This window comes from Bubalus kerabau, chromosome 14 (assembly GCF_029407905.1).
Source record: "Bubalus kerabau isolate K-KA32 ecotype Philippines breed swamp buffalo chromosome 14, PCC_UOA_SB_1v2, whole genome shotgun sequence".
In the NCBI taxonomy this organism is placed as follows: Eukaryota; Metazoa; Chordata; class Mammalia; order Artiodactyla; family Bovidae; genus Bubalus; species Bubalus kerabau.
Window position 1 is genome coordinate 11,179,519 of NC_073637.1, and position 21,060 is coordinate 11,200,578.

Genomic DNA, 21,060 nt, shown 5'->3' on the forward strand with positions numbered 1-21,060 from the left:
TCACAATATCAGAGAAGCTATGGCTCCTACTCGGAGTTATAAAGAAAGACCACCTCTTGGAAACAGTTGAACTGTTTGTATACATGTCATCCCTTGGTATCTGCAAGGGATTTATTCCAGGACCCCTCTGTGGATACCAAAATCCATGGATGCCCAAGTGCCTTGTATCAGATGCCACAATATTTGCATATAACCTTTACATGCAACCCACTCTAGTATTCTTGCCTAGAGAATCCCATGGACAGAGGAGCTTGGCGGGCTACAGTCCATGGGGTTGCAAAGAGTCGGACACAACTGAGCGACTAACATTTTACATGCATCCTCCTGTGTACTTAAATCATCTCTAGATTAGTTAGTGCAAGCACTCTGTCAATAGTTGTAAAAACAATGTAAATGCTATGTAAAGAGTTGCCCAAGTGTGGCAAATTCAACTTTTCCACTTTGAAACTTTCTGGAATTTTTTTCCCAAATGTTCTTGAGCCACACTTGGTTGAATCTGTGAATGCAGAACCTGAAGCTATGGAAAGCTGTATGGAATACAACTATTCTGTATTTATAAAACAGAAATAATGATAAATGTAAATATGCATAGTATATTTATAAAATATGTATTGAAACTGTTATTGTGGCAAACTACTTGTAAGGCCTCTCAGTCCATCTTCTGGACACCAGCTCAACCTCTAGAGCTGACAGAATTTGGGCAGAAGCGGTGGTAGCACCCAGACCACCTTGTATGGGAGCCACTTGAGGACAGTGACCCTTGGGAGTCTGGGTCAAGTGGTCTTGAATGGGGCCCACGATGCCTCATCACACATATAATCCCACATGAAAGAAATGATTATAGACAGTGCCAGCTCGCTCACAGACACAGACACGGCTTGGACTCTCTGCCTCCTTCATGCAGGTTTTCAAATGGAAGGAGTATTTCTTGCCTGGAACCAGTCTGGACTGTAGTGGGTATTTGGGTGTAGAGGAGGGGGCTGGACAGCTGACAGAGTCAGGGCGCATTTGCTAGAGAACTTGCAGCCGTTTTATGTCTCAGAGGCAGAGCAGGAAGATAGCTCAGCGATCCTCTTCTAGATACTTTTTCAAGAGGACAGGCTCACCCTAAGTTCCAAAACTCACGAGCAACCAGGAGTTATACAACCTTAAGACTCTTTAACAGGGCTCCCTGCTCCCTCCCCTCTTGTGATCAACAGGGTTTCAGATCATGCAGGTGAATTATTCACAACAAGTGAATTATTCAATCTACCATTACTGCCTTTCCTATGCAGACACGAATAGAATTCAGCCAGACTGGAACATACGTGCAGAATATTGTTGCACCCTAGACTAGGCACTTCGGTTTATTTGGGGCTCAGATAGATGCTTTTTGCCACATTGCTGGGCATGCTTCTCCCATGATTGAAAATCTGAAATCATAATGCCATCTGTAGAAGGCCCGTCAAGTTCCAGGCCACTCCACTTTCATTATCATCTAATTCCCAATTACAACTTCTTGTTTTTATGAAAAAAGAGCACAGGCGAGATAAACTTTTATTCACAGCTTTTCCCCCCGCTCGGAGAGAAAACAAGGTACCAAAGCTGCAAAGATTTGGCACATGAATGATGACAGTTATTTATAGAACTGACGGTTGCCTTCTCTGCCTTTCTCAGGATAGACGGTAGTGCCAGAGGCGCCTTCTAAAGGGGGGCCACTGCCCTTGTGTAGGGCCCCCTTCTCCCATGTCTTAAGATGGAAGGCAGAAATAATGAAAAAATAAGAGACAAAATAAAGACTTTAAGTCCTTGTGGGTGGAATTGACTTGCTGTATGCAGGTTACAAGTCTGTGTTCATTGAGCTCACAACAAACAGAACAAAACAGATTGACCACTTCTTCAAAAAACTTTTCTCTTGCCTGCAATGAAACTGTACTCTTGGTTTATCCATCACTCATCTGTCCATCTCCATCCATTCATCATCTGTCCATCTGTCCATTCCACCCATCTATCACTCATAATCCATCATGCATCTATCCATCATCTATCATCCATCAACCATCCATCATCCATCCATCCATCCATCCATCATCCATCCATCTGTTCACCCATCCATCTGCTTATTCAATGAATATTTATTAAGACCTCCTGTGTACCAGAAACCCTTTTAGGGAATATGGCTATAAACAAGAAAGACAAGGTCCCCAATTATTTACTTGACAGGGTACCTCTCCATTTTCCTGAAAATGACATGTCCCAAACTCAACTTCTGTTCTTTTGTTTTTTTAATTTTTGTTAGTTTATCCAGGACACACATGCCCAACAAAGATGGCATGAGGAAGCTAGAGAATGTAGTCAAGTTGGTCCCAAGCAAAGCTGTTTACTAAGTACTGTTTGCCTTTGGTATTCTTTAACCTCACTATTAGGTTGTCTATCTTCAAGTTCTCTGTGGTATCACAGCTTCCATGACACCACATCCCCACGACCTCATCTTATTTTTGTACCCTTGATGGGAAGGGCAGGATTTGCATTTAAAAGTACCACTCCTAGGATTCTGTTTGTCTTTTGTTCATATGAACACTTTTGTGAGTTTTAATGTGCGAAAAAATGGACCCAGAGCTAAGCTTGAAAGTAGAGACAAAAGAGATTTTAATTGAATTGAAAATGAGAAAAATCTAGACTGGAGCAGAAAAGGACTCAACCCTGGAAGGAGTATATAAGGAGGAGAAATGAGAAGAGAGAGGATTCAGAACCTGACTGGATGGTATAACCACTGAGAATTTTTCCCGATGGAGAGAGTCTAAATGACTTTTTAATTTTAATTTTTAAATTTAAGTTTTCTTTAAAAAACATGTACATGGTTCATAAGTCAAAGTATTGTAGAAGTAGGGACTTCCCTGCCAGTCCAGCGATTAAGACTCCATGCTTCCAATGGCTTCCCATGTAGCTCAGTTGATAAAGAATCCTCCCTCAATGTGGGAAACCCCAGTTCAATTCCTGGGTCGGGAAGATCCCCTGGAGAAGGGATAGGATACCCACTCCAGTATTCTTGGGCTTCCCTTGTGGCTCAGTTGGTGAAGAATCCGCCTGCAATGTGGGAGACCTGGGTTCGGTCCCTGGGTTGGGAAGATCCCCTGGAGAAGGGAAAGGCTACCCACTCTAGTATTCTGGCCTGGAGAATTCCATGGACTGTGTAGTCCATGGGGTCGCAAAGAGTTGGACCTGAGCGACCTTCACTTTGACTTCCAATGCATGGGACCTGGGTTCCATCCTTAGTCGGGGAACTAATATCCCACATGCCATGCAGCATGACCAAGATAAAATGAAATACACAGTTTAATAAATAATAATAATATAGAGGCAAACCATGAAATGTCTTAGTACAACTTCTGTCCCTCTCCACCCTATTCCACAGTCCACTCCCCATAAATAATTTCTTTTTCATTTTTAGGTATCTTTCCAGTGTTTCTTCAGCAAACACAAACCAAAATTTATATTTTTATATTCCAACTTCCAAAAGTACTTTAATAATGATACTCAATTTAAGTTATTTGAGCTGTGAGGCAGATCCTCACCATTTACTAAAATCCACTTCATGCCACAGTCTTGTATGAAGTGTGTGTGTGTGTGTGTGTGTGTGTGTGTGTGGTTGTGTGTGTATCAAGGAAAAGGACTGCCAAAGTCCCTTAGATTTCTTCTCCAAACCTGTTTTGTCCCATTTGCTCAACTGAAAATAAATGGCGTCCCCATAAAAATAAATGGCGTCCCCACCCACCCGTTCTGTATACAGCCAGAAACTTTCTCTTTCCCTCGCGGCCACATAGAACCCATCGAGGAAGACGAGCATGGTTCTTCTCCAAAATAAATGTCCAAGTTCTGGTCTCCTCTTGCTCCTCAGTGCAGTCACCCTGGTCCAGACCACCAGCATCTCTTGCCTGGAAAACATAAGGCTTCTTCATTGGTCTTTCAGTTTTTCCTTACTCCCCTCCAATCCATACTCCATGGAGAGGCCACTGTGTTTCCCTTTGGGGGAAAAAAATGTTTTTTACTGTGGTAACAGACACATAAAATTTGCTGTCTTAACCATTTTTAAATGTACATTTAGGAAGTCTCCAATATATTCACGTTGTTGTGCAACCAGTCTGGGTACTTCTCAGTCTTATAAAACTGAGACTCTGTGCCCATTAAACACCAGCTCCTCATTTTCCCCTCCCTCTAGCCCCTGACAATCACCATTCTCTTATACTTTCTGGGTTTGACTACTTTAGAATCCTCGTGTGAGTGAAATCCTCATGTTAGTGTTTGCCCTTCTGTGATGGGCTTACTTCACTTGGGGCATAATGTCCTCAAGGGTCATCCGTGCTGTAGCTGGCGTCAGTGTCCTTCCTTTGAAGGCTCCAGTGAATGTCTATACTGCATTTTACTAACCCGTTTATCCATCCATGGACATTTGGGTGGTTCCCACCCTCTGGCTGTTGTGGATAATGCTGCTATGAACATGTATGTGTATATTTTTAATGTAAAGTTGATATACTCTTTCCTTCTTGAAACTCTTTTGGTGTCTCCAGGTAGACTTAGAATGATAGAAATTCCTATTTTCTCTTTCTATTTTAGAATCTTATTTTCTTTTTTCTTTGGCTGCACCCTGTGACTTGCAAGATCTTAGTTCTCTGACCAGGTATCAAACCCACAGCCCTTGCAGTAGAAGGGCAGAGTCCCAACCACTGGACTACCAGAACTGTCCCCTGCAGTGGCTGATCTTGATGGCAGGCATCCTGTTTCTATCCTAAGTTCCCTCAGGGCTCACCATCTGGGGTGGCTATAAAGTAATGGTTTGATGGCTGCAGCATCCTTTGTTAACTGATGGAGCAGGTAGAATTTTTTTTTTTCATTGATGCTGGTCAGGTTTCTAGCAATATATGTATCTGTTTGCCTGTCACATGGCTTCTTGGCCTTACTGTAAGCTAACTGGAGGCTGAAAATCATGCCTACTTTGGTCACTACTGTAACCTCAGCAAATTACCAAGAGTCTAGCATTTTCAAAATGCAGAACACATTTTTGTTGGGTAAATAAGTGACATTAGCTCTGTTTTACAGGTGAAGATAAAAACTGAATCAAAGTTAATGCCTTACCCAAGTTGAAATATTAACCACAGAGCAGCTATCTGAACTCAGTTCTCTTCCTCCAGAGGCAGCACTCTTTCCACTCTACAGCAGTTCCTTTATCAGCTGAGGTTGGATGCATCTTGTTAATCAGGAGCTCGAGTGTTGTTATTTCTTCCTTCCTTCACTCAACATCATAATGATGCTGTAAGGGCTTACTATGTGCCAGGCACTGTGTTAGGTGCTGGATAACTAGACAAAGGGCAGTTTCTGAGCCAATAGCTTACCCTTTTCATGTCTTATTGGCAGCTCTATTGACTTTTGGGTGGGATAAGCCTTTGTTGTGGGGGCTGCCCTGGGTGCACTATAGGAAGTTTAACAACATCCCTGGCCTTGACCCACTAGAAACCAGGAGCACCACCCCCCAAAGTTATGTCAATCAAATATGATTCCAGCCGTCACCACGAGTGCCCTGGGGGCAAAATCACCACTGGCTGAGAACCACTGCTACAGTGAGAGAGTCCCTCGTAAGGTGAAGATTCCATTATGATGGCCAAGTGCTGTGGTTGAGAAAAGCCTCAAAACAATGCACAGTGAATGGTTATCTCATTGGCCCAAAAATGGAAGTGTGCCTGGGGACTGCTGCTTGGACCAGGTTTCCAGCAAAATCAGTTATTTGGATAAAATATAGGATGAAAGTTTTCCCAGGCACAGGTCACAGCTTGTGCTGAGGCTGGGAAGCATGAATAGGGGAATGCACAGAGTTTAATACAACTTAAATTCCGTGTAGTCAAAGCTATGGTTTCTCCAGTAGTCATGTGCGGATGTGCGAGTTGGACCATAAAGAGTGCTAGGCGCTGAAGAATTGATGCTTTTGAACTGTGCTGCTGGAGAAGACTCTTGAAAGTCCCTTGGACAGAAAGGAGATCAAACCAGTCAATCCTAAAGGAAATCAACCCTGAATACTCACTGGAAGAACTGATGCTGAAGCTGAAGCTCCAATAGTTTGGCCAACTGATGCAAAGAGGCTGGATGCTGGGAAAGACCCTGATGCTAGGAAATATTGAAGGCAGGAGCAGAAGAGGATGACAGAGAATGAGATGGTTGGATGGCATCATCAAACTCAACGGACATGAGTTTGAGCAAGCTCTGGGAGATGGTGAAGGACAGGGAAGCCTGGTGTGCTGCAGTCCATGGGGTTGAAAACAGTGAGACACGACTTAGCAACTTAACAAAGAGTTACCGGAGCAATAGCCCAGGGCAAGGACTGTATAATCTTGCCAGGAAAGAAAAACCTCCGTCTCTAGTCTGTATTTCCAGTTTTCCCAAATCACATTTGGAAATTGTTTGTCGGCCCTTAACAAATCAGAGACCTTAGCTTTCCAAGGAAATCTGATGTCAGCTTCATGGAGAGCTTTTCTTGCAAGATCTGCAAGCCTTCAAATACAAGGCCTGAAATATGCACTAGAAATCCATACAGAGAAGGGCCGAGATGGGTTTTGAGTTTCAGGGATGAACTTGGCCTTGCATTTGATTATTCTTTAGGGTCTTGGGTTTCAGGCAACACAATCAAGAAGAAAGCTGATCACCCACTTTGCTGGAGGAAGAATTCCATAAGCCTCTTAGGTGTTATGGCTGTGAGTAACTCAGAGCCTAGATTTCTGACCTGTGGCCAATGCATCTGGATTCGTAATGCTGTCGGAATTTGTCTCATAAACTGACCTCTGTGACCAATGGGGTATTAAGTGAACATGGCCAAAGCAACTCAGACTGTTAGAGATAGAAGTGAAGCATTTAAATGCCAGATAAGTGAATTCTTAGTCCTCACAGAGACAGAACCAAGCAATCTCTTTCATTATCTAATAGTCAGCACCTATGCTGAGATTCAAATCAGGACAGAGTGATGGCCATTACTTTTGTCTCGCTTAGTTTTTCTGGAATTAAGCTCCTCATATATTGATACTTATCTCCTGCTGTGGTCAAACTCAGTGATGGTGGTGAATGTTTCAGACTACCATTAAGTACAGTAAAATTATATATATATACATATATCCTGAGAACTCACCTCAGTTCATTAAAAAAAAAAAAACACTTTTTTTTTTGTGGCTTAGGAAATATTATCCATCCTTTATACACATGTCATTAGCCCTCTGCTGTTTCTGTGGGAAGAGGATTATTTACCGAGATAATGATGACAGCCAGCATTTATTGAAAGCATCTTGCCACCGTCCGCCTCCCAGACAGTTGGCTAAGCACTTTACGTGCGTTCCCTCATTTAACCCTTACACAGTGTGTAATGCAGGCTGATCCCCATTCTTGTGCACATGAGGAAGCTGGGACCCAGACAGCATGAGTTCTGTGTCCTAGGTCACCTGTTTTTTCAAGACGTTTCTCCCCAGGTCAGTTTTGCCCCAAAGCCCTGAACATCAGGATGCACTGAGCAGGGGTGTGGCGTGGGTTCAGAGATAAGCAGGCAGAATCCTTGCTTTTCCAGGACTGCACAAGCCAATGGGGCAGGCGGGCATGGGTGTGTAGAGCCTTGACACTGTATTAAACCCAGAGACAAACACAGCCTGTCTCGGAAGCATATGGGGAGTAGTTTCCAAGAAGAGACACTTGGGCAGTTTTAAAGGGCTGATGGGAATGAGGTCAGCTGAGAAGGGAAGAAAGGGCATGGCTGAGTGCACCAAGGCATGCAGGAGGGGACTTGGGAATGGGCAAGGGGTCTGATGTGGACGGAATAATGGATCTGCTTGGTATAGCAAAGACAGGTAGGCAGGGGCCAGGAAGCAGGGGGCCTGAGCAGTGACTGTCCTAACCTCCCTCTTCTTAGTTCATGGCTGGGAAAGCCTTCTGTGTGTCTTCAGCGATTTCCTGCCTTGTTCTGTATTTTCAGCCTCCGGATGCTGATTTCGTCTCCATTAGTCATAAACTAGTGCTGGTCAGGAAAGCCGCTCTGAAAAATCTGGACCAGCTCAGGAAAGATGGAGCCATCTGAATTTATCTTGATGGGTGGGTTATTAATGTAACAGTGTTGTGGGACAGAGAACAGTCAGAAGGAGTCAGGAGTAACAATGACTCATCCATATATTCATTCATTCTTTCATGAATCAAATATTTCTTAGTGCCTTCTCTGTGCCAAGCTGAAGGCAAGAAGCATCTTGGACAGTATCACGTGCAGTGGTCCCCAGATCTCTCCTAAGCAGGGTGTGGTTAGGCTCACTTAACCATGAGAACCAGGTGTTCAGAGAGCATAGGGCACCCGCTCAACAAGAGATGTTCCCACCTCTGCAGTCCCAAGGCCAGGACCACCTCACTACACCAAGCCGCAAAGATGGCAGCAGCTTCTGGTGTGAGGCACGTGACTGTCATAACCAGACATCGACATTAGAAATACTCAGTTATCTCAGGCTGATGAAAAGCTGATTTGACAACCCACATTCATATTCATTCGTTCACTCACTTCTCCCACAAGTACACGCACACTTGCTGGGTGCCAAGTCCCATGTGGGTGATGAGGAGAAAGAAGCTGAGCTGAGTGTATCGATGTGTGACACACACTAGGGCTCTTTCTGGTCTGTGCCGCACCAAAGGACATCATTCCTGTGTCCACTCGGGTGAGAGGCAGAGGTTAAGAAACGGAAGGAGAAATTGCTGTTTATAGAGCACCTGTGTGCTGGGCTGTATGCCAAATCCTTGACAAACAGCATCCCATAGCAACCAAGTCAAGTGGGACATGCTTATCCCTATTTTAAAGATGAGATAATTGAGGTTTGAGAAGGTCACAGATTTGCCCAAGGACACAGAGATGGTTTTTGCACCAGGGCAACTTCCTGTTGGATTTATTGGCTTTTTTCTTGTGCCTAGAAGACTTTCAGCTGTATGCTGAAGTTCCATGACCCTTTCTCAGAATAACAACTTTGAATTTACAACTAAAATGCAGACAGTTACAAAAGAAGCTGATTATGTTGAAATGTAATTATCAAAATATTTAAACTTTTGAGATGCAGTCAATACGTGTGCTTCTTTGTGATGAATCTAATGATGTGATATTGTGGCACGTAGAATAATTCTGTAATTTTGATGCAGTGATGAGCATAGCAGTACGTGAAGGTAATAGGATATAAGATGATCTGTGATTTCTTATAGAAAGTCACAGGATACGGCTGGGGCATTGCGGGTATTACTGGGGTTCATTCATACATTCATAATTGAAAGACATGCTAAACTTCGGTTTGAGATTCGTGAATGAAAATCTAATTAGTAAATTTAAAATGCAGTGCTTTTCCCATCCAAGCTCATGGACCCCACCCCCCAAAAAGCTCTGTCCATGGTCATGGGGAGGTGTCTGTGGACACCAGGTTAGGGTACCTGCTTTGTGTCATTTATGTCATTCAGTTCTGTTTAAGGAACACTGGATAAGGCTTAGCCTCTGTGGGTCACCATCTGGGCACCATGGAGTGGTACCGAGGAAGTTGCTGATGCAGAGGAGGTGGGACTGGAGGAGGACCAAAGTTTTGCTGCCTGCTACCAGGAGCTGGAGTTTTATATCCTGGATCTCATTTAAGCTGCACTTAAGCATATGAGGAAACTGAAATTCAGAGAAACACACCGGAGATATACTAGCTAGTCAGTTGCTGAGCTATCATCTGAAGCAAGCCGTGTCCCTTTCCAAGCAGCTCAGTCAGATTGAGCATCAGAGGCGCAGGTCCTATTCCCGCGCGGAGGAGGATGTATACGTCTTGATGGAGAGGGACGGGAGATTACGAAAGCCTGCACTCAAGGAGGAAAATTGTTCACTTTTGCTTATTTTGTAGCCAAAAGCTGGGTCTCTTGGATCGGGTTCGCCTTTCTAATCCTCGTGGTAGCAATACTAAAGGAAAGCTATTTACCCCTCTGAATGTAGATGCCATAGAAGAAAGTCCTTCTAAAGAACCAAAGCCTGTTGGCTCAAACAATAAAGAGCGTTTCCGCACCGCCTTCCGCATGAAAGCATACGCTTTCTGGCAGAGCTCTGAAGGTAACCCCTTCCTCTTCCTAACCCTGTCTCCTCCACGTCTCCCCCCTCCGTACCCTGCGGAAGAATCCTGCAGTCTACATAATAGCCGGCTCCTGCTGCCCTGAACCAGCTTCTGGCTTGTTTTATTCTCGGCCCCTGGGCTGTGATAGGTTCCTACGCTCACCCTGGGCACAGAGGGCCCACGTTAGCTGCCCCCCGGGCCAGGGTCACCACGTGTGCCTGCCCAACCCCTGCAGGGAGCCTTGAGACACACCGCATGGTTCCTAAGGGTGGCCTGTGATGAGCACATTGCTAAGAAGGTCACGTTGAAGGATGGAGGGGGCCAGGGGCAGAGTGGTCTGGACCTCTGGGGACCTCCACATCCCAAGGGGGTGGGGAGAGATATGGGAAAAGCGTCTTGTGGGGGCTGTTGGAGCGAGTGCCCCTTTCACTTACCAAAAGGGAGGATGAGCAGGGCTCAGAAAGTGACCTCCCAGCCCATGGTCACAAGGATAAAGTCTGACAGAGCCAGGGTCTGAACTCAGGTGTGTGACAAACACCTACGTGCATGCCCTTGGCTGCCTCCAAAGGGGCCACTTGGGAACCCTGGAACACACACCACCCTCCCTGCCTTCTCCCCCAGGCAACCGTCCAACAGTGCGGGCACTTACCAGGCCTCTGGATTATGGGAGGGAGATGCTGAGAAAGTCTGAGTGACGTCATCCCTGGAGAGCATGTCAGGGGTTCTGAAATGGAAATGGAGACTTGGGAGGCTGAGTTTGAAGGGCTCTGATGAAGTGGTGGCCTGCCACTGATATGGGTGTCTCCCTCTCAGATGCGGGGACAGGGGACCCCACGGTGGAAGACAGGGGCTACGGGAATGACTTCCTCATCGAAGACATGATCCCCACCCTGAAGGCCGCCATCCGAGCCGTCAGGTAAGCACCTCCTCCCACTTTAGGCCTCCGGGGCCCCAGCTCTGCTCCTCCAGGTCATGGCTTTGTAAAGTGGTCTTGGGCTTTGGGAAGGTAGGCAGGAAATTTCTCAACCCCTGGGTCAAGTTCAGAGAGTACCGTCAATTCTCTAAGTGGGGGGTGCTGCCGAAAGAAAAGTGATGAGGTCATTAGCAGGTTGGAGACACTGGTGATCCTCTTGTTTGCCTTTGCCATTATTCATTTTATTTTTAAACATTCCTATGGGAGCATGGTTACTTTGGGCTTCTGTGGTGGCTCAGTGGTAAAGAACCCACCTGCCAGTGCAGGAGCCACAGGAGACAGGGTTTTGATCCCTGGGTCGGGAAGATCCCCTGGAGGAGGGCATGACAACCCACTCCAGTGTTCTTGCCTGGAGAGTCCCATGGACAGAGGAGTCCGGCGGGCTGCAGTCCATGGGGTCACAAGGAGTCGGACATGACTGAAAACAGCACACACGTGGTTGCTTTACAGTGTTGGGTTAATTTATTTTAAATGCTGTTGGTGAGGGAGGGTGTGTTGACATGAAGTTTTCTTCTTTTATAGGCTTCTGACTCAAAATAGCTTTTCTCCCATCTGTCTTCATTCATTTAGTTCTTTTTAATTAGCATTTTCAACATGATAATCAATTATAGGATTTTTTGGTCTGTTTCAGACGAGACTTATAATTCACCCTGGCTATTTCTATGTTGCTTGAAATGCCATAAGAAAATTAAGAAAATATGTTACGACTTCAAGAAAACTTTAGAATGTGAATTTATAAGCACTCCACCATGATGGTAGTGAATTCTAGAAACTAAGTCAGAGTCACTAAAAACTAGTTATGGTATTTTCAGATTTTCAGTCCAATAGAGCAGGAAGGACAAAAGTTTATAATATGTGGCCCTCAGCAAAGCTGTTGACATGGTTCTTCATGACATCACTCTGTACAATGTGCCAGAAGTATGGCTGGATAAGAAACACAACTTCCTGGATTCTTAACTGGTTGAATGATCTTATTCAAAGAAAACCAATGAATGAGTCTGTCGGGCTCAAAGGAGGTCTCTGCTGAGAAGCTTCCTGGTCTGGCTTTGGAGTACTCTCATTGATGCCCTAGTTCAGAGGTTGGCAGACATTTTTTTGTGAAGAGTCAGATATGTAGTAAATATGTCAGCCTTTATGATCCCTAGGTCTCTGTCGTGTTTAACTTTGATCTTGAAGTGCAAAGGAAGCCATAGACAGTATATAAACGAATCACTGAGGCTGTATTCCAACACAACTCTATTTTCAAACACAGGCAGTGGGCCAGACTTGGCTGCAAGCCATAGTTCCTGACACCCACCTTAGGTAGAGCTGTGTAATGGGCAGGCTTAGAAAGTGACATAGAATTGGAAAGGATAGTGACTTGAATGGTACAATTGATAGATCAAAATAGTGTTTAGAGGCTGAAGTCATGGACTGTGACAAACAAAATGAGTCTTGAATGCACCATTAAAAAAAGCTTATACAAGTATGAGATGGGAGGACCTGGGTAGCTGTGTTTCTTATCACTGGGTTGTGATTCGGTGTTTTAAATTGACACTATGTTCAGCAAGAGTTGACCTCGTGAGGGAGATTTCAAGAAGATTAATCACCTAAGGCGACTTTATTGATTCCCAGGAAGATGGAGGTGAGGATTCCAAGTTCTGGGTGCCCCACTTTATTAACAGCCTGAAAAAACTTGAGGAACCAAAGCTAGCTTTTCTCTTCCAGGAGCTCATAAGCCAAAGGATTAAGGAGGCTATTGAGGAAGAGATATGTCAGCTTTCCTCAAATAGGAAGCAGTGTGACGCAGCTGTTAGGACCATGAGCCTTGTCCCCATACAACCCTGGGTTTCAGGGAAACTCTGACATTATCAGCAAGATGGCCCTGGGAAGAGGCTGAAGCTCCCTCGGCCACAGTTCCATCATCTGTTAATTGATTTATTAGCAAATTATTAAAAATGAATTTAGCCCAGTGTCTGGCATGTAGTGAAAGGTGAAAGTGTTAGTTGCTCAGTCATGTCAGACTCTTTGAGACCCTGTAGACTGTAGCCCATCAGGCTCCTCTATCCATGGGATTCTCGAGGCAAAAATATTGGAGTGGGTTGCCATTCCTTTCTCCAGGGGATCTTCCGGACCCAAGAATCAAATCCAGGTCCCATGTACTGCAGGCAGATTCTTTATCATCTGAGCCACCAGGGAAGCCCAATGTGTAATAAATGTTAGCTTTTATTGTCACTGTGAATTTCTTTTTTTTTTTTTTTTTATTTTATTTTTAAATTTTACATAATTGTATTAGTTTTGCCAAATATCAAAATACATCCGAATTTCTTATTCATATGAGTGAAAGGGATAGTCATGAAGAAGAGACACCAGCCAGCCTAACTCAGTGTGGTTCCAAGAGGTGGAACCAGGACCAGGAGCTGGGACTTCTCATCAAGTCTTGTCTTTTTGGTTCTTTTATTCCCACCACCACCCCCCACCCCACCCCAGAATTTGTTCATCTTGTATCATAAGTTCCTTCACTCTCCACTCCTGATGCACAAATGTCTCTACTTTGCCTGGCAGAATTCTACAATTTCGTCTCTATAAAAAAAAGTTCAAGGAGACTTTGAGGCCTTATGACGTGAAGGACGTGATTGAACAGTATTCTGCAGGGCATCTTGACATGCTTTCCCGAATCAAGTACCTTCAGACAAGGTAAGACAAGGAAGGGTGGTGCCCTCCTGGCTGCTGAGGAATCGGCCAGGGAGACCGCAGAGCTGAGGGCGAAAGGCATCCATGAATCCGCAATGCAGGGGAGAAATGTTAAGAACAAAAACACTCATCAAATAGAGACATCAAGGCCAACCAACACGAGATCAAATGAGCTGGGAAGAATTTCTGTGAAATTGACATAGCTAAGATTAACAGTCTGATCAGGCCTCAGGGAGAGAAAAAGCATGTGTCTTACTGGTCCCTAACTCTGATCCTTTGTATATGCCAACAAAATTCAGATTATCTAAAATGAGTCTAATTGGCTAGTTCCAAATATAAATTTTTACTCAATTAAAAGTTCATCAAGAGTTAGTTGTAACAGTGAACAGTGAAACAGCATTGATTCCTAGCTAATAATTATCACTGTTTTTGTTGATCACCTGGGCATTTCACATATATGTCTCCAATCCCTTATAACCCCCTAAGGTTTTGCATTAGAGCTGCCATATACCAATGAGAAGACCAAGGTTTACAGGACAATGATCTTGCCCAAAACTACCCAGCTAGTAGGTGGCAAAGCTGGAAGTGAAACCAGATTCATCTGGGTACAAAACTCCTGTCCTCTGTAACACACCTCCATTATATAAATAGTGATTAAGAAAAGAATGGTACCTGGTCTCATTAAAAAGTTAGGCCACCATCAAATGATATTTTTACAGTCTATATAGTAAGATAAAAAGTTATGTGATCTATAGTGGATATATATGCATAATATGATTACTAATAGCACACTCAGAAACATATACATACTTGTACATATATATATACTTATAGGTACATATATCCTGGAGAAGGGCATGGCAACCCACTCCAGTATTCTTGCCTGGAGAATCCCATGGATAAAGGACCCAGGCCGGCTACAGTCTATAGGGTTGCAAAGAGTCGGACACAACTCAAGTGACTTAGCACGCACGCATGCACAGGGTCAGTGGAGGACCAGTTGGGTTTGCAGAAGGACGTAGAGAGGCATGGCTCCTTCTGAGTGCCGCAGTCCTGGGCTTGTGATAAGCCTCCCAGGCTGTTTCCATTGAGCACTGAGCACCGCAGCTCAGTGCCGGGTGGGGGGATGGCATTTGTCTTCTGTTGTGCTCAGGGTGACATTGATGGGGGGGCTATAGGAGCTACTATTGAATTCATCCCTCTAGTAGCTGGAGGAGCCTGCCAAGCTGCAGGGAAAAGAGGGCACAGCTGAAAACACAGCCTAGGGCTTAGCAGGAAGACCTCCCTAACTAGAGGTTTTGGGTGGAATGAAAGAGCTGGAAGACCAGACCTGCTGCAGCACACCTGACATTTCCTGTAAGAAGGAGCAGCACGCAGCTGTCACCCGGTCTCTGTGGTTCGGTTGTCTCTCTCCTCTGGGATGGGGAGATGCTCTCGGTACACTGGGCCAAAAGAAAAAAAAATGATGATGCATTAAATTAGAAAGTCTTTCTCCTTTCCTCTGTCTTTCTCTTTATGCTCTTCTCTTTTATTTTCCAAACTCGCAGCTGATAACAGAAGAAAGAGAATACATTGCTTTCCTCTCTTTTCATACAAAGCTCTCTGTCATTTAATCCCCCTTCTTTGTGTGCTCTCTTTCAGAATAGATATGATTTTCACCCCTGGACCTCCATCTACTCCAAAACATAAGAAGTCTCAGAGAGGAGCCGCCTTCACCTACCCATCCCAGCAGTCTCCCAGGTGGGGCCCGGGGGCATTGACTGATGGGCTGTGTGGTTCCGGAGCCCGCACCGCATCCCCATGCCCAAATCCCCATGCCCAAGTCTCAGCTGGGTTCCTTTACTGTGGGGGTGAGGTTGCCATTCCCCCAAATAAGATGAAGAGAAAGAGCCTGCAGCCTACTCCAGCCTGTGGCCGTTTGAGAGGTTTCTGAATGAAAGCCTTGCAGCCACACTCCTTTGTATGGCTGCTGAAAATGCAACTGACGGTTTCCTAGTTAGAAAATAAAAGGAGACTTGTGAGGGGTTTTTTTTTTTTTTTGGAACCTGAAAGAATACTTCATGTTAGCAGAGCCCAAGGCATTCCTCCTGGCCAGCTGTTTTGGCTTTTTTTTAACTTTCATCAGCCCCAGAGACTGAGAAGGAAGTCTGCTGTCCGGCCCCAGAGCAGCTCTGCTCTCTCTGAAAAACTGTCTGAAAATTGTCCTTTTATAGGTGATGAGCCAGGATCCTTTAGAAAGCCCGCTGCCTGCATTTACACTTCCTTATTCCCCAGTATCTTCAAGGCAAGTATCAATAACATAAATGAGTGAAGGGAGGCAGGCGTAAGAAATACCATGCAGTGTATAATAATAAGGCTCTTTATCATTAAGGAAGGAAGAGTGTAAGGAGGGTGAACAGAGCATCTAATCTTGGCTTCAGTTCTGGGGCTAGACTGGCAAGGGGTGAACCACAGGGCCCTGAAGAACCTCAGTTCTGCTCTTGCTAATTTTAAGAAAGAAGATCCTCTGTTTCCAGATACTCTAGTTTCTCAAGAAAAGCTGAATATTCAGATCTGATGTGCAATTCTCCACTTTTGAATGGCTCCAATGTTTAAAACCCTGTGCAAGCCAAGGAAAGCACTGGCGGGCTGGATTCAGCACAGAGGCCACTGGTTTTTGACATCTGATTTAATTCAAGACTGCTCCAGGACCTCCCTGGCTGTCCAGTGGTTAACACGTCACACTTCCAATGCAGAGGGTGCAGGTTCGATCCCTGGTCAGGGAACTAAGATCCCACATGCTGTGCAACACAGCCAAAGATTGAAAAAAAAAAAAAAAGAAACACTGTTTTACCCAAACCTGGCCAGGGACCTGGTAGGAGTAAGTAGCCTAGAGAAAAAACAATTGCCTAGAAAGTACCAAGCATGAATGGTTTCAAGCAGTAGCTAGACTCCCTGAAAGTTCTCGTCCACATAGGACAATATTGAAACAAACTGGAGTTTAGGCAGATGTGAACTGTGGTTGGCCAAGGAGCAAACGCAGCATGTCTCAATCCTGTTCCCTACGAATATCATCTTTGGCATCATTTTCCAGATTTTGCATCTGTTTTCCAGTCTTAGCTAAATGGAACAGATGAAATAGTGGTTCCCGAGATGAGACAACCATGCTCCATCGTCAACCAGTGTCTGAGACGGAAGGGCCAAGGAACGTAATTTAAAGCAATCAAGCACTCTGGGCACAGTTAAGTGGTATATTAAGTTAAGCTTGACACAGAACTTCCTAAGACCAGCGTAATAGTCAGCTTCACATTTTCCTACAGTCAACATGGTAAGTATGAGACATCCCTGGTGAAGGTAGGAAACGCTGGCCTTTCCCAATGCCCGTGGGCTGCAGAGTTCCATGCGCTCTTCCAGACTCTAAGCCTGAGCACAAGCAGGATAGTCCCAGGGACCACGGCCCACCTAGCTGAAGTGACCTTGCAGAGCAAAAATAGGTATCATGATCTTACAGCATTATGGGCTCTTTCCTAGGAATGAACCCTATGTAGCCAGACCATCCACATCAGAAACTGAAGACCAAAGCATGATGGGGAAGTTTGTGAAAGTCGAAAGGCAGGTAGGTCCTTCCTTTCTCCCACCAAGAACAAGTATGTGGAATTTATTTTCAAATGTCATTTTTTTTCATAGGGAGATAACAGACTTGAGTATCTACCATTCATCAAGGGATCTGGAAATGAAATCATTGATTTAGCACTTTACTGGCTGGGTGATCACTTGCAAGTGAATGAATTGTTCTGAGCCTCAGTTTCTTCATCTGTATAATGGGGATGTTAACACCTCATGAGGTTGCTTTGAAGATTAAATCAATTGATACCTGTAAATTACCTAGAATAGTAGCTGGCACATAGTAAATGCTCAACAAATGGTAGCTACTATGATCATGAACTTCATGGTGTTTAAGGAACGTTAGTGCCCTTCTCCACATTTTCGGTATTTTTCTGCATTTGTTATCCTCCTTCCATGAAAACCTGGGTCAGTGTGTGGCCTGTGTGAAGGGGCCCCGAGGAGGGCAGGCTATGGATGGGGTTCATTCAGGGCAGAAAGAAACCCATTCAGTCACAGCACCCCAGGAAGTCCACCTCTCTTTTCTTCAGTAAAGTGGCTTGTATTTTAGCATTGTTTGGCCAACTTTACCTGGGAAGCCCACCTTCCTGGTAAAAAAAATCTGCCTGCAATGCCTGAGGCCTAGGTTTGATCCCTGGGTCAGGAAGGTCCCCTGGAGAAGAAAATGGCAACCCAGTCCAGTATCCTTGCCTGGGAAATCCCATGGCAAGGCAGGCTACAGTCCATGGGGTCACAAAGAGTTGGACATGACTTAGCGACTAAACACACAATACACCCAACTGCACTAGATAAATAGCACCGTCAGTTTCCTTTAGGATTCCTATCAATCCTTTTATTTTATTCATAACCCAAAATTGGATCTGTGCAGAAGAGGTAAGAGAAAATTTGAATAATTACCCTTTTTTAGTATGTCAAGAATATCCTTTTCTGCTGTTAAATTTTAATTTGTCATCTCAGCTCTTCCATTTACCTACTCTGATGTTTGATGAGTTACTTCATCTCTCTGTGCCTCTATTTTCTCAACTGAAAAACAGAATAACAGTATCCACCTCATAGGGCTGTTATGAAAATTAAATAAGTTAAATAAGAAAATTAATATGAAAAATTAAATAACTTTAAAGTGCATAGTAACTGCTAGAGAAGGATTAGTTATTATTAAGACTTGGGTACCAACTCAGCCATGACCTTGCTCTATGCTTTGTGTCGTCAACTATAAGAGGGAATGGTAGACCTGCCTTCAGTCCTTCCTGGTGAGTTGTGAACTGTCAGAGAAGGACATCCCATGCACACGTGCATGTACGCTTGTGTCTGTACACGCATGATGATTTCAATATGTTCTCAATTTTGTAGGTAGGAGCAGGTAGATGCAGCTGATCTCAGCATACCTTCTACTGGCCTCCAAGGCCCCTAGGGAGCATCTCTAGTTCTGAGAAGCAGAATTCTTGCTAACCACTGCCCTTGTACCCATGGGGCTTACGTCCCCAGGTAGGAGGAATGTGCGCGGACAATATAGATGCTTCTTTAAGGGAATGTTTACAAATCAAGAACTCCTCCTCCTGGATCCAAACAGGAACAGCAAGGCCACCTTCTCCTTGGGTAAAACTTATCCTCACACCATGTCTCTGCTCCCAGGTTTCTGGAAAGCCCTTACCCTGTTTTTTTAGATTAGCAGAAATCCGTGCAGGCTTCCAGGTGGCACAGTGGTGAAGAATCTGCCTGCCGATGCAAGAGACACAGAAGACATGGGTTCAGTCCCTGGGCGAGGAAGATCCCCTGGAGAAGGAAATGGCAACCCACTCCAGTGTCCTTGCCTGGAGAATCCCTTGGACAGAAGAGCCTGGCACAGATTTGAACATGACTGAACAACTGAGCACACATGCACGCATCCATGCACAAAGCTCAAAATCGAGAGATACAAAACAGTTAACTGTTATGATGATTATGATTTATGGCAGGAACCATCTTCCTTTCTGGAAAGTAAATGCTATGATTTTTCCTCACCACCAATAACAAGTGCCTGCCGGCCCGGAGAAAGCAGTAATTCCCAATTCCTTGTGTTTTCCAGGTTCACGACATGGGGAAGAAACTGGATTTCCTGGTGGACATGCATCTGCAGCACATGGAGCGGCTCCAGGTGCACGTCGCCGGCTTCTCCCCGAGCAAGGGGGCCTCCTCGCCCGCCGAGGCCGAGCAGAAAGAGGACCGCAGGGATGCAGATTTGAAAACCATCATCTGTAACTATTCTGAAACTGGCGCCCCCGATGCCCCCTACAGCTTCCACCAGGTGCCCGTCGACAAAGTCGGCCCCTATGGGTTTTTTGCCCACGACCCCGTGAACCTGCCCCTAGGGGGACCCAGTTCTGGAAAGGGTCATGCGACCGCCTATGCGGAAAGGCCCACTGTCCTGCCTATCTTGACACTTCTCGACTCCCGAGCAAGCTACCGCTCCCAGGCGGAACTGCACGGCCCCTGTTCGGACCGAGTCTCCCCCCGGCAAAGGCGCAGCATCACCCGGGACAGCGACACGCCCCTGTCCCTGATGTCGGTCAACCACGAGGAGCTGGAACGCTCGCCCAGTGGCTTCAGCATCTCCCAGGACAGAGACGATTATGCGTTTGGCCCGAGCGGGGGATCGAGCTGGATGAGGGAGAAACGGTACCTGGCCGAGGGTGAGACGGACACGGACACTGAGCCCTTCACACCGAGTGGCTCTCTGCCTCTGTCATCCACGGGGGACGGCATTTCTGATTCGATATGGACCCCTTCCGGCAAGCCCACTTAAAAAAGGGGTCGTGGGCTGACTCCTCCTTGTAATGTAGACAGACTTTGTATAGCTCACTTGCTCTCACACCCGCCACATCCCCGTGAGATCACCAGGGGCTGCATCACACGCATGCATGTGCGTGGTGGCCCCACCTGGGCGGGGGCTTGTCGTGGCCTTTTACGTCCCCCGGTCACCACAGTGAAGCCGCTTCCTTTCAAGCATGGTTTGCATGACTTTACACTATATAAAATGGTACCGCTAACCTCTTTAGGATACACATTTATCCGCTGTTCTTACTTTGAATCATGACTGGACCAGTACAGGGAGAAATTATGGATGAGCCGTGCCGTGTGTCTGTGTGGTTGGCTGCTTTGGGTTTTGGTTTGGTAAGCAGAGAAAGTCGTTTCCGTTGCTTCTCACATCACTGCCCCTTTGTGTAAAACACTCCAATGATTAGTTGTTTTCTTCAGCAAGCCAATAGTTCCCTCAACAAAAAAGCATCATGTACCAAGGAGGTTGCCTCTTGAGCTAAAATGTGAGGGCAGGGATGAGATAGCATCATATCTGCCAAACTAAGAATTACGAAATTATTTTATTAAGGAAAAGCTGGGAAAACCTTCCGAAGGCTCTCAGAGTGACCTCACTTGGTCTGTCGTTGTCAACTCTCATGCCCCAGTTTCCTCATCTATCAAAGGTGGTGGCAAGTGTAACCTTTCAGATGAGTTGTGAATAGGCAGGGAGAAAGCAGGCACACACAGGCATGTTAAATAGTTCCCAACTTACGTAGCCAAAGATAACAAAATGCATCAGCAGTGGGGCGCCCCTTGGGGCGGGAGTTAAGTTCAGGGCCGTCAAGACGAGGTTCCAATTCACATTCCTCCCTGTGACATTCGTACAAGATGTCCGAGTCACATAGGAACTGGAGTGAAGAGGGCACACAAATT

At 45.4% G+C, this 21,060-nt stretch overlaps 1 protein-coding gene across 1 annotated transcript in view; it reads left to right on the top strand.

The window, feature by feature from the left end:
* KCNQ3 (potassium voltage-gated channel subfamily Q member 3) overlaps positions 1-20,285 on the top strand; it is a 291,277-nt gene extending 270,992 nt beyond the window's left edge. Inside the window, exons 10-15 of the mRNA XM_055545745.1 lie at positions 9,900-10,102; positions 10,917-11,019; positions 13,621-13,752; positions 15,391-15,489; positions 17,260-17,344; positions 19,418-20,285. Coding sequence (XP_055401720.1) covers positions 9,900-10,102; positions 10,917-11,019; positions 13,621-13,752; positions 15,391-15,489; positions 17,260-17,344; positions 19,418-20,134 — 1,339 coding nt within the window. The 3' untranslated portion in view covers positions 20,135-20,285. The remainder of the gene's footprint in view (positions 1-9,899; positions 10,103-10,916; positions 11,020-13,620; positions 13,753-15,390; positions 15,490-17,259; positions 17,345-19,417) is intronic.
* The last annotated feature ends 775 nt before the right edge of the window (positions 20,286-21,060 follow it).